The 12,929-nt window shown below is 42.5% G+C and overlaps 1 protein-coding gene across 1 annotated transcript in view; it reads right to left on the bottom strand.

The window, feature by feature from the left end:
- Positions 1-12,929, bottom strand: part of PEPD (peptidase D) — a 215,007-nt gene that overhangs the window by 35,037 nt on the left and 167,041 nt on the right. Inside the window, exon 12 of the mRNA XM_090063288.1 lies at positions 9,836-9,984. Within this exon, the coding sequence (XP_089919414.1) occupies positions 9,836-9,984 (149 nt within the window). The remainder of the gene's footprint in view (positions 1-9,835; positions 9,985-12,929) is intronic.

Below are 12,929 nucleotides of genomic sequence, written 5' to 3'. Positions count from 1 at the left end.
AGAGAGAGACAACTCAACAGGGAACAGACTATATGAGGGCTGTCCAACTTCTAAGTGGTATGGGGATGCACATCACATGGGCTGCACAAGTGGGGGCTCACAGCCCCAAGAGGCCACACACTGGAAGGCCCACGCCCTGCCCCTTTCAACATGCCAGAGTCCCACATCACCCTAATTGTTCCAGTCACAGGTTCCCCCGCTGCATTGAACCTCTCAGGCACCCTGGACCATGGTCTTCCCTAGTGCTATGGATTAAATTGTGCTGCACTCCCCCCACCACTCCTTGGGCAGGGAAGGAGAAGTCAGAGGGGAAGGGAGCCCAGAAACCCTGGCTGCTTCTGCAGCCAAAGCAATTTAGGGAGTGATGGCTGGGTGGAAGCCGGTGGGCCACAGTTTAACCCGAGACAGCCTTGGACTACATATAGCTGCTTCTGTATGTGCCGTATTTACTTGAATATAAGATGACCCCCTCTCAATAATTAGATTCTGGATATAGAAAATTTATAATTGTTATAATTTTCCAGGTATAGCATTTAAGTGTTGGGGGGTTGTCTTGACTCCCTGCCCCACTGCTACAGCAGGGAAAGCAGTGGCTGGAAGGCATTGGGTAGCCCCCTTCACCTCTGCTTCCTCCACTTTCTCCCCCATGCAGCCTTTCCTGCTCCCCTGCCCCCTTCCACCTCCAGCTCCCCACAGCCTCTGTCCCACCCCCCACTCCCTACCTCTTCTCTCCTGCTCCCCCCATTCTCTGCCTCTTCCCCACCAACTCCCCAATCTCTGCCTCTTCCCCCGCAGACACTGTGCAGGCTGCTCTGTCCCAGAGCATAGTATATGGAAACTCAACCCTTGCCCGGCCATGCAGCGGTATCAGTGCTACTGATTGGCCAGGAAGGCAATGCAGCAGTGTGGTTGCAGACTGGCCAGGCAGGGGTGGGAGTTTATGTGCTCCCTGATTGGGAGAGGCCTCAGCCCAAGCCCAAGCTGGAGCAAAGCTGTGAACTTGAGAGCAAGGGGCAAAGCTGTGAACTTGAGAGCAAGGGAGAGGGAAGGGGGTGGGTAGCAGAAGCTGCAGAGGGGAAGTGGGGGGAGGGAGCAGGAGGCTGCAGTGGGTCTGACTCAGGCCCCAACCCAGGCTCTGGGCCAGAGTCAGAGCTACCACAGCCACCTGCACCTCCCCATGCAAGTATAAGATGAGGGGTTTTTTCCTCCATGTTTACTGGGGTGGAGGGAACCTTGTCTTACCTTCAAGTAAATATGCTATTGACAAAACTTACATTCCATCAGTTTTTAACCCAACAGCACATTCCAACATAGGCAGATGTTGTCTTGTAATTTACTAGGATTCATAAATATCAACAGTAGTTATAACATGCCCTGAAGGCACCGATTGTTTAGGAGATTCAATACAAAATCCTCAATTTAAGTCATTAATGTTCTAGGTCTAAGAAATATTCTCGTTTGAGATAACACAGCAAACTAACATTTTGCGCACCTTCACAGGGAGATATGAAAATATGATCTGGAATAATTCTGTATTGGTAACGTTATGGCTTCCCAGCTCCTCTGCATGGCTATTGTCAAAAGATTCAATTCAGGGCATGAAAAAACTATGGTGGTTCTTTAAAAAAAACCTATTTAAAATAATGTCCTTAAATAGCACAACTAAAACAAGCTAACATGCACATATAATGTGGTGCAATTCCAGACTATCCAAAATATAAGTTAATTAATATAATTAGGAAAAAATGTATCAAGTAGTGAATGAGAGAAACATTAACCAGCTTAATTTGGAGAGAATAGCATTTATGAATTAAGGAGGCTTCCTAACCTAGGATATTTTTATGAATATAATTTGTTCCTTTATAGCAGAGTACATACGATGATAAACATGGTTCCACAAGAAAATATATAGTATATAAATATAATAATAAACTCTTGTGAAATATAAAGCCTCATGCTTCAGAAGAAGAGTTTAATAAGCAATCTTTGACCTTGCAATTGCCAAATTTGCACATTCCCCAGAGTGAATGTGGTCAAGTTAATAACATGGAGAACAAGCCATCAATAATATAATATGCTACATCAAATTCTGTAACTATTAATGCCTGTTAACAAGTTCTTAAACTATTTAGATTAAGTCCTGGTCTTATTACTATCTAAACTCAATATAATTCTCCGCTCTTCTTCTTTTGGAGCATACTTGAATTAAAAACAGACAAGAAAAAAAGGAAACTGCATTGACACTTCAAAATAATTAAGCTGATTTTTATAGTAAAAAGCATTTTCTATACAGCTTTGTATAGCACAGGGCTTACTGTTCACAAGAGCACTTAACAGCCGCCAGAGAGCCATAGGAATCATATGCCCTACTATGCGGTCACAAAACCCAGGCAAGAATCCATGTCCAACAAACATGACCCACACCCTCTCAGTTCCTTATCTCCACTTCAGACCTGAGCTCCTAAGCAGGGAGGAAGCTAAGTGGACTAAGAAGGGGAAGTGACGGCAGGGAAAAGAAGGGGAGAGGTATTTTGTTGAGTCATTATTGAGAAAAATATTGCCTGGAATACATGTGTCCTGCCAGTTAAACAGTTTTTAAAGAACTGCTTTCTTGAAACTAGTAGTACCAAGTGATTTCTCAACAAGGCTCCAAGCATCTGCTCTAAAGCCTTCAGATAACGGCACATTATAGCATGGACTGCTGCATGAAAGATGTGGGAGGCAGGAAAGAGGGGTGGGAGTAGAAGATAAAATTAGGCCCAGTTGGGGGCATGCTTGCCCCTACACATCTTCCCTTCTGGACAAGAAGTGGACATGAAATGCTGTAGGAAGCCCCACCTCCTCTAACGCACTCTAGACAACCTGAAACCCAGGAAGGAAGTTGCAGAGATGAACCAACCAGATACTCCCAGCTAGTTGGAACAGCTACAGGAATGGCCAATGCACCACATGAACACGCTCTGGCTTCAAGGCTTTCCATCAGAGATCCTTTAGTGGACAAACTCCCTCCGGGTGAAAGAACTTTTCATAAGTTTAGTTAATGAGATCCATTTAGTTCCAACTGAGATCTCAAGGAGCCCTTTCCAACTGTATCTTAAAAGAAAGTCATCTAAAATGAGATCGTAAACATCCAACATGTGGAACTCCCTGCCACATCCAACACAACTGGGGCCCAAGAGGAAGTAGAGCCACTGGACATTTTTTAGAAAGGATACAGTGGGATTCTCCAGATGCCGCAGGCAGGCACTCCTGTCCACCCTGGGTATTCCCATACAGGATTGGGCCCCTCAGGCCCTGGAAGCAACTTCCCAGCTTTCCCCTCTTAGAGAAATGCATCCCTGGGAATCTCCATGGTGTGTCCCTGTAAGCAGGGGACACACTAACCATTGTCCTGCCCCCACTGATCATCCTGGCACAACTAATTCGCTTCATGTGGTGATTTCTATTTATAGCCTGTGTCTTAATCTCAGCTTCCCTTCATATCCACCTTTTCCTTCCACTTTGTTCGCCATCCAGCTTTGCTCATCTTAAATAAACTCACCTAAAATAATAAAAACTGAGATAACCTTTGATGTCATCACATTGCTCACTCTTCTGCTCTGTTACACCCTTCACTTTTCCCCTGTTTTCATTTGGACTTTTTAGGTTGCAAGCTCTTCAGGGCAGAGACTGTCTACTACTTTGTGACTGTACGGAGCCTAGCACAAGGCAGCCCCATTCTTGTTCCATCTTTAGGCACTACTATAATACATAGGATTAATAATTAAAGTTGATTTGGGGCCTTCATGGGTTTACATGTTTTGAATGCAGTGTTTTGCCTTGTGAAAGAAGGAATGTGCCCACATGGTCTGTTCAGGAATTACATAGCAGCCATATTGCCTATGACAATTTGTAATGAAAAGATAATCCCTTTCAGCCATGAAAAAGGGCTTGAGAATCAAGTGAATGGACCTTCAGCTCTTGAGGTCACATGGCACTTTCTTGAAAGGTCATATAAGGTCAAGGTACTAAATAAGTTCCCTGACCTAGAGTGAAAATCTCAGTGCCTATTTGTTACCAAAGGTCTGATTGTGAGAGGCCTTCCTTTCAAGACACTCCCTAAAAGCAGCCATCATAAAAGAGTCAGACTTTGAGCAAGAGATATTCCCAGGTCCACTTGGATAGTTAAAAGGTGTCTCAGATAGACAATTTAAACTCAAAGGATAGACATGCACCCCTAAATGTCAACTCCAACTTTCAAAAAGTCCAGACATGCAAATGCTATGCTGTAACTCTGTAAAAACAATGTCATTTCGGAGAAAAGTTTTCACTTTGCATGTAAAATGGCTTAGTGAACAACAACTTCTGAGCATATTTGGAACAATTTCATATTTCTCATATGTTATTGAAACAAACAACATCAATCAACAAATACTCCCAGCTGTCCAGCTGATGTCTGCCTGCAATTTCAGTTCACTGGGGACTTGGGATATAAAAGCTTGTTAAATTATATAAATGTAGAGATAGGGAATTGAATAGCTTCCAGGTTGGCCTTACTTATCTTTTCTTTGGGAATAGTTCAGTAGACAAAGAGGTCGTTTTTAATTTGGAATTTAAGAAAATGGACCTTTTTTGAAAGAGGTGTTTCAGTCCTTTCAGGTAATACATTAACTGGGAAACTTAAATTTAGAGCTGGATGGAGATACAAACAGCATTAATTTTTTTTTAAAATGCACAAATCTGAACATAAATGCTTGGGATATTATACAAAGCAGTTTTTTCCGCCCCCCACTGACCTTACTGAAGATTCAACATCCAAGTGATGACAATGGAAAGTATATTGTATATCCCGTTACCTAGAACAATGGGTTCTCAACCTCTCATAGACTCAAGATACCCTCTCATTAGAAGCCAGGCATCTCTCAGAAAATGCCAGCTCTTAGTTTTCACTCTGGAAAAAATAAGAGCAATTCTTTTGTTGCCAAGAACTGACATAAAGATGTCAATAGGTCAGAATGTTTTGAACACACTGCAGATTCCTGTTCTAAATCTGGGTTTATCTTGTGAATTTGTGTAGGTGTTTGCATATTTCACAGTGATGGTCCGTAAAAGGATGTTATAGTACCACAGAGTGCCGTGCCAACTTGGTTGAGAATCACTGATCTAGAACAGGTGTGCTCAACCTCTGGCCTGTGGGCCAAATGCAGGTCATGGAGTCATTACAACTGGCCCACAGGGTTCCCTATAGGTCTAGAAATTTAGCTGTGGGGGGACCAGTAGCCATTAATATGACCACCTTTGCCCTTACCAAATACCCAAAGCCCAATCCCTGTGCTGCCGGTTGCAGCCAAACTATACCCCCTTCTCCTCCCACTTCTGGATCTTGCCCCCTTCCCTCTCTGTGGGGCTGAGTTGGGACCTGCCCATGTTCTCTTCCCTCTCCATAAGGCCAGGTTGAACCAGGCCATGTCCTCTTCCCCCCTGCAGGGCAGGGTTTAGCTCCTTTCCTCTGCAGTGCTGGGACTGGCCTGTCCCCTTCCACCCTCTGTGTGGCCAAATGGTGTCTGCTGTGCCCATCCCAGACACTGGGTCAGGTCTACACTAGCTGGATCTGGACTGCAAACAGATCAAGCTCTGCCAACCTGGCACGCTGGGGAAAAAATATTGAGCACCACAGATCTAGAACTTTAATCCCAAGGTCTTAAGTTGGAAGACAGGAACTGAAAAAAAAGCACCACTCTCTCAAATGAATAAAATATTTAAAACAGTGCAATGTTCCTAGCATGGCATCCTTGTGAATTGGGATTTAGCTTGTAGTTGTGGATTCTTTAATATCTTCCAAAATATTCAATATAATGATATATTCTAATGCAGAGCTTCACAAACTATCTGAAAGGCTGCAGGTGCAACTACACAATCATTTACCACATCCTTGTAAACCATATTACAGGTTTCCTTCACTTTATGCTGGTTCTGTATATGCGATTCACTCTTATGCGATGGCCCTTTTTATACCAAAAATGTGTTATATGTGAGGTAAATTCACTCTTATGTGATCAGTGTGGTGGAAGCCTGCAGTCACTGGCTTTGTGCGCTGAACAGCTGATTAGAAAATAACTAACTAACTGCTGCTCTGCAGCTGCAGGCAGAGACAGGTCTGAGGCGGGGAAATGGAAGTGAAAGTAAAGTGACCATGGATTTCTTTCGTGCCCACCATGATGCCCTCCTGATACCTAAGCAGTGTGGAGGAGGAAGCTATTCAAATGTATACAGAACAAGGTGTGCTGGCCAAAAGGGACCTGGGGTGCCTGTACACGTGCAGGGGCACTGCTCTGATGCACTGTAATTACAGGGGGTCAATGGAGTATGCTAACTAGCATGTTCCAGAAGCCCCCACATCTTGTATATTCAGCATCCCTGTGCTTCAAAATGGTGGTAGGGGCACTTTAACTAAAGCTCATCAAATGATGCCCTAGGACATATGTGTGGACATATTGTGGGGAGGGAAAGACTGGAGCTGAGAACCAGTGGAATGGGGGTGAGGGGAGATGAAGTCAGAGCTGAAGTGCAGCAGGAAACTGGTACTGGCTGGACAAATAGACTTGGACTGGTTTGGGAAGCCTGAGGACTGAAGACTAGAACTGGCTAGAGGCAGAGAATGAGACTGGAATGAGAAGCTAAGCCAGGGAAGAGACAAATCTATGACTCTGGAGCACAGTCAACTCCAAGATTTCTGCATTTCACTGTTTCTCTGCTGTCAACATGCATCTGCAAACCCCACCAGCAAAGCATTTCATTCCCCTCTACTAGTGGTCTACACAAAGGACATCATCATACTGCCACTACCAGTTACTATGTTAGCTGAAGTGGCAAAGGTCCATGCAATAGCCCAAAAGGTTCAAAATCTGCTGATGAATCTTGAGGGCATTTACTGGATGCTGCATGATGGAATATTTTTGTTCCAGTTTGTTTTTTTATTAATAAAAGAACAAAAAACCTAGACAGTTCCCTTTCCAACCCCTCATCTCTCTCTCCTCCTTCCCCCATTAGGAGAATATTAGTATGGTTGCAAAGCCAAGGACTCAACAGTTTGGAAATACCAGAATTAACCTTGGTTTTGCAACCTTTATTCCTCCTCCCGTCCCATCCTGTCCCCCCGCCCCCGCCACCTTGTATTTGCATCATCAGTCTTAACATGACTGCCATGGGTATTGTGTTTGCATAATCAATCTTTACATGACCCCCACCTCCCTCTATATAAATTATGGAATATCTCTGGAGAGCAATCAGATCTGAACAGGGAAGTATGTTGTTTGTTAGACTCCTGCTTCATGTGTGGCAGAAGCTGTAAGGAGTGGAGTGAATGAAAGAGGGGACTGCAGAAAGTAGGAACGGTTTCACAGTCAAACTACTCAAGTGCTGCCATAAGAAATAGAATCTATCCCTGTTTTTGCAGGGATATGGGGCGACTGCCCAGGACTGCACCTAAAGAGCTGATGCAGCAGAGTCACATGCAGACCTGGGTGGATGTCCCGATCCCCAGCACGAACCTACCAGCAGCATCCACAGCTGATGCCGGCATGTGCCTGGTGCTGTTTATGGCATGCAGGCCAGGAGCTGGTATAAGCTATAGCTACATGCTATAGGTACAGGATGGTTCAAGTGGAGAGATAGAGGAGGAGTAGAAGCACGAGAGAGACTGAGAGAAATGGCTCTGACCATGATGAGCAGTGGTGGCCAGTGCTGGGAAAAAGTGGGACCTGGCAGCAGACTCATTCACCACTGCTGGGGCCTTTTGGCTGCAGCTGCCTAGAGCTGCCCTGTAGCTCCTCCCTGCTGCTGCCGATGCCCCACAGGCCCAGGATCGCACTAGTAGCAGTGGTAACAGTGGGGAGGAGCCATGGGGAAGCCCTGGCACAGGTTTCAGCCAGCCACAGCCAGTGAGCATGCCTGGTGGCTGGCACAGCCAGCGAGCATGCCAGCCACCAGGTCCTGCTTTCTCCTGGCACCCAGCACTGGCTGCCACTGTTCAATCGGGAGTGTGGGGGGGAGCGGGCTGCCTCTCTCTCCCTCCCTGCAAACCTGAACCATCCCACACCTACAGCATGTCCCCTCGGCTTACAACAGTTCCCACCCTGCATGGGGGAAGCAGCACCAGACAGGCACCAGCATCAGCTGTGGACAGTCAGCAGATTCCCACTGGGGAATTACAGAAAGTATTGCATCTTCCTTTCCTTACCTTAAAAGAGGCTAAAATTGTTTGTTTGGCAAATTAGAAATGCTAATAACCATGTCAGTCATGTTTGATAAGTTATTCAAAGAATCTGAAAAAGACAGGGTAGTTCTGGAGCTGCAAAGGACACAGAATGCATTAACTATATACATCTGCTTAATATTGTCCACACACAGGAAGATTCTGGACATTGATGCACACACTTCCAGTGTTCGCAGCTGTGAGTACAAAAGGTCTGCACTTTAATAGGCTGGCACACATTTACAAAACCTAAAACCTGCCATTGACCCATGCATTCAATGTGCTCAGTGTGTTCTCTCTCTGCTTTTCCCAGCTCAAAAACGTAGAATGTATGTTTGTATCACACCTCTATCCAGAGGAGGATAACAGAAGCAATATGAGCTTTTCAGTGTGAACACTGATGTGAACTCAAACATTTCATTAGTATTATTCAGATTTATTTTGAAAGCTTGCTAGCAGCCAAGGCAACTTCCCAAGCCTAGCTGTATACCCTTTTTGCTATTGTTTTCAGAAATCTCTAACTTATGCCACTAGTTGTTAAAGTAAAAAGTTACTATTAGAGGTTGTCTACTAAGTTCAAAGACTGTATCATTATTAAAATGGCAAACACCAAGGCTTCATATTCAAATAATCTTGGGACTGAAGGTTCCACTCCAAGTTATCTGGGTGTGCAGTGCTGATGCTAGCTTGTATGACAAGGAAATTGCATGTGTTCTAACTAGAAGTCCGAAAAGCTTGCACATTCAAGATGTGATGGCTACAAGCTACTACGGTAAATTTAGAGGACAAATGTACCACGTATTAAGTACATTTTCTACAAAACTGATCTATTACTCACACCAAGAAATATTAAAGTACCTTCACCAATAAAATGCTCAAGGTCACCACAGTAGTTAGTTTTAAAAACATTAGTTTGCTGTACCGAATAAAACAGAATGACAGAAAAATAAGACAGTCATTGCAATGTTCTTTCTGTTATTACTTCATACAGCTACTTTGATTATGAAAAACATGCAACTGACTCGATGAACTGGCTTACAAATAATAAAGGACATATTGCACAGTATCCAGTAGCGTGCTTTCTAATGCTTTTTAAAGTTAATTAGAACGCCTTTTAATATGCACACATCATTGCACTTGCTTGTTCCAAGTTTTCCATTTAATTTATGAATAAAGAGGAAATATTTGCAATATGCTGAAATATGGAAACAAAACTGTATTACCTGATTCTAGAGTCTGTAATTACAACTAAACCCCATCTCAGAATGTTGCCAATATGAAGACTGGCATAACTAACACCTCAAATGGACTTGAAAAAAACCCTACAACTTATTAATACTATAGTAGCTTCTCAGTTTTATTTTCTGACAGTACTTGTACAAATGAATTGCATGTGTGCAGGCGATTATGTCTGTGTTCCACGAGGAGCCATTTCAGCTTGCATACAGAATTCAGTATAACGGTTTTAGTTTGATGAAAAGTACTTGTTGACCATTTTTTTGCTCCTTCCAACAATTTCTTATGTTCAAGCATAATTGTTTTGACAACCTGAATGCTGCCATTAAGCTTGTCATTTTTTGTTGACTTGTACTAATCTTTTACCTGGTTTGACTGCTTTCATGACAGCCCGAGAAGACTTAAGCACAGCTTCATAGATGGCCCTCTGGTCAGGAGTGAACCTTCCATTTACTGGGAATGTGCAGGTAATGTCAGAACCATAACAGTAATATTCTCCACCCATGTCAAATAAGCTGAAAAGGAAAGAAACAAAGATGGAAATCCAGGGAAGCAGTAGATCCAACAAACAAACATTTTTTTAGCTTCTTGATTTTGATCAGGTCCATGCTGGCAGGGGGCCAAAATCACAACCATCAACAAAGCACTGTATTGTGACTTTATTGACACGAGTTGTAGTTGCTCAATATTTCTTCATAAATGGGTATTTGCAACCAACCCATTTCTACAGAAAACCTATTTCTAAGGAAAGAAAAAGCTCCCAGAAAATCCCGACTGATGTAGCAGCAAAAGGGCAAAAAAAATCCTTCCCAGCCAGATGTGGCAGCCAGCGAAGCCCATAAGTACAGGAACCACCTAGAGTAGAGCACAGGTATAGCTGTGTCTAGATGATTCCTGACCAATGCTTATCCAACCTCTTCTAGAAGATATGAAGATACACCTCCAAAGATGTAATGTGTCAAATTTGAAGCTACACCGCCAAAGATGTAATGTGTCATGGTCAGACATCTCCTGATTCAGACCTTCAGACTGTTTCTATGCAATGATTACGATCTTAAAAATTGTGAATTTTAGAACTTCTAGATGTTCTAGTCTAATGTTACTGAATTATCTTTCACTGAAGTTTCATAGTCAATTCACAGAGTAAAAGCAGAGCTTTTTGGCTATTTTAAAAATGGAATTCAGTTTAATTAATATTTGTAATATGCAAGCCCAAATTTTTATTATATGCCTTGAGTCTACATTCTTCACACTGAGGGTGAATTATGGATCAAACTGAAGTCAGCCAAAATATTCCTACTGCTTTCACTAGAGCTAAGAATTCATCTAGTAAATCACCAGTATGTTATACAGTATTTAGCTCTGGCTCCCCACAAAAATCGGGATCATCATACTAACTTCCTTTGATAAATTAACTCCTCAGATGTTAAAGGTTTAGATATTAAATTATCCAAGATACTAACATTCCTTTAGGAAATACTTATCCAATATCACTAAACTAATCCTCCCTCTCCCTCTTAAATACAGAAAGCTGCTATAATAAAATTAAGATAGTACCAGTGCACATAAGTTGGGGGTGGGAGGGGAACCATTTCAAATTTCACAGTCTACAAAACCAGTCAGTCACACTTGAATACCAGGAGAGAAGAAATAAACTGCAAGGGAAAGACATTATATACCGATTTCCACAGCTGAAAGAAACCAATGCGCCAGCTTGAGCTAGGTTTCAGTAAAATAATTATAGTAGAAATTAATATTTTTCATTACTCAATAACAATTCTCCTTTCAATATCTATTCTGAAGCTCTTATGAATATGATCAACTATGCATTTGGGTTTATAATTTTACAAGACAACAATTGTGATATCCTGGAAGTCAAAATGAGTCTTGCCACTTATGAAAAACACCATAAATTAGTAAGTCTGTACGCAAAGGGTTTTGCCCTTTGAGTCTTTATGATGTATAAAAAAGACTCCAATTAAAAGTTTTTTTCCCTCATAGTTTTTGATATTTAAAATTTCAGGTCTTATTTGCAGTTTCAGATAATGGTACCCAAGTGGAAGGCCCGAGAAATAAGTGGGAGCTCAGCTATTAGTGAGTAAATGGGAAGGGACAAGAAAAGCTATTAAAAAAGATCTTTCCTACCAAATGTTTGACAGGCATTTGAGTAAAGTAAGGTTTAACAACAACAAAAGCACGCTACTTTCAATAGGCTGACAAAAAAATCAGTTGCTCAGTTTCACTACTTTTAATAGTCTACTTGCCTGGGTTTTTTTGGGTTTTTTTTTTGGGGGGGGGGCAGTTGTTTGTTTGGGTTTTTTTTAAGAACAAGCAAGTAGGACTATATGAACAAACATATGTTTGGGCCCTCTTTATGTATCTTAAGCTAAAGAGCAAAGGACTCATTTATTTTTTCTTTAAGTCCCCTCTAAACACTGAAGCAGACAAGCAACAACCCAAATCCCTATATCAAATCTTTAGAATCATGCCTGTGAGATAAGTAGGCCACATCCCATGCCATAAAACACCTTAGGGCTCCACTGATGAACATAATACTCCAATTAATTAATGAATTCTAACTGAACATGAATACAATGTGTTGGCAATTATAATTTTAAAAAAATTAAATAATAATAGTGCCCAAGCAGATCAAGACCTGTTTGATAGGATCTATGAAAACACACACACACACACACACACACACACACACACACACACACACACACACACACACACACACACCATTCCTCAAAGACAAAGTCCCTTGAGAAAAATACTATCCATCTCACCCTGCATCTGACACTTGCTTTGTGAGGATAAACCTGTATGTCCATACAGGCAGGGTCCCATGGAAATCAATGTGGCTTTTCTTGGACCCAAAGGGCTACCCATGTGGAGCTGCTTACCAGGTCTTACAAAATGTTCTAAGACACGTTTTATTTTTACTGCTCTTTAGGGAAACTTTGCAGAGCTAAATCACGGCCCCTGCTGTTGCTGCTGCTATTCCTGTCCCCTGCTGGGTCCTCTGCATCAGTCTGGGACAGCAGCAGCAGTGGGGGGGAGATGGTGGAGGGGGGCGGAAGGGAGAATGAGAGGGAAGAGGACATGCTGGTGAGAAGGGACCGGTGCCAAAAGGGGGGGAGGGGAGGGAAAATAGGATTCTTAATTGATTTGGGATTTTTTTTCTTTTAAAGTCCCCACTGCTGTTTTTTACGTAGTCACAAAATCTTGAATCCACCCATGTTTAAAAATACAGAATGCAATGTTATAAACAGAAAAATATTTCTTGAACAATTAGAAAACCACACAAGAGACAAGAGAGACAAAAAGCCAGTCCCACACATTATAGTTAAATGGGCTTTTCTAAATACCAAAACATACAATACCAAACTGAAAGATTACCACTTCACCTCAACACCGGTGAAGGTCGGCTCACAATTCAGGCTCATTTCTACTGGAC

Source organism: Crocodylus siamensis, chromosome 9 (genome assembly GCF_052110815.1).
Source record: "Crocodylus siamensis isolate JL-2025a chromosome 9, ASM5211081v1, whole genome shotgun sequence".
Lineage (NCBI taxonomy): Eukaryota > Metazoa > Chordata > Crocodylia > Crocodylidae > Crocodylus > Crocodylus siamensis.
Note: the sequence above shows the minus strand (reverse complement) of the source record. Positions and strands in the feature narration are given on the sequence as shown.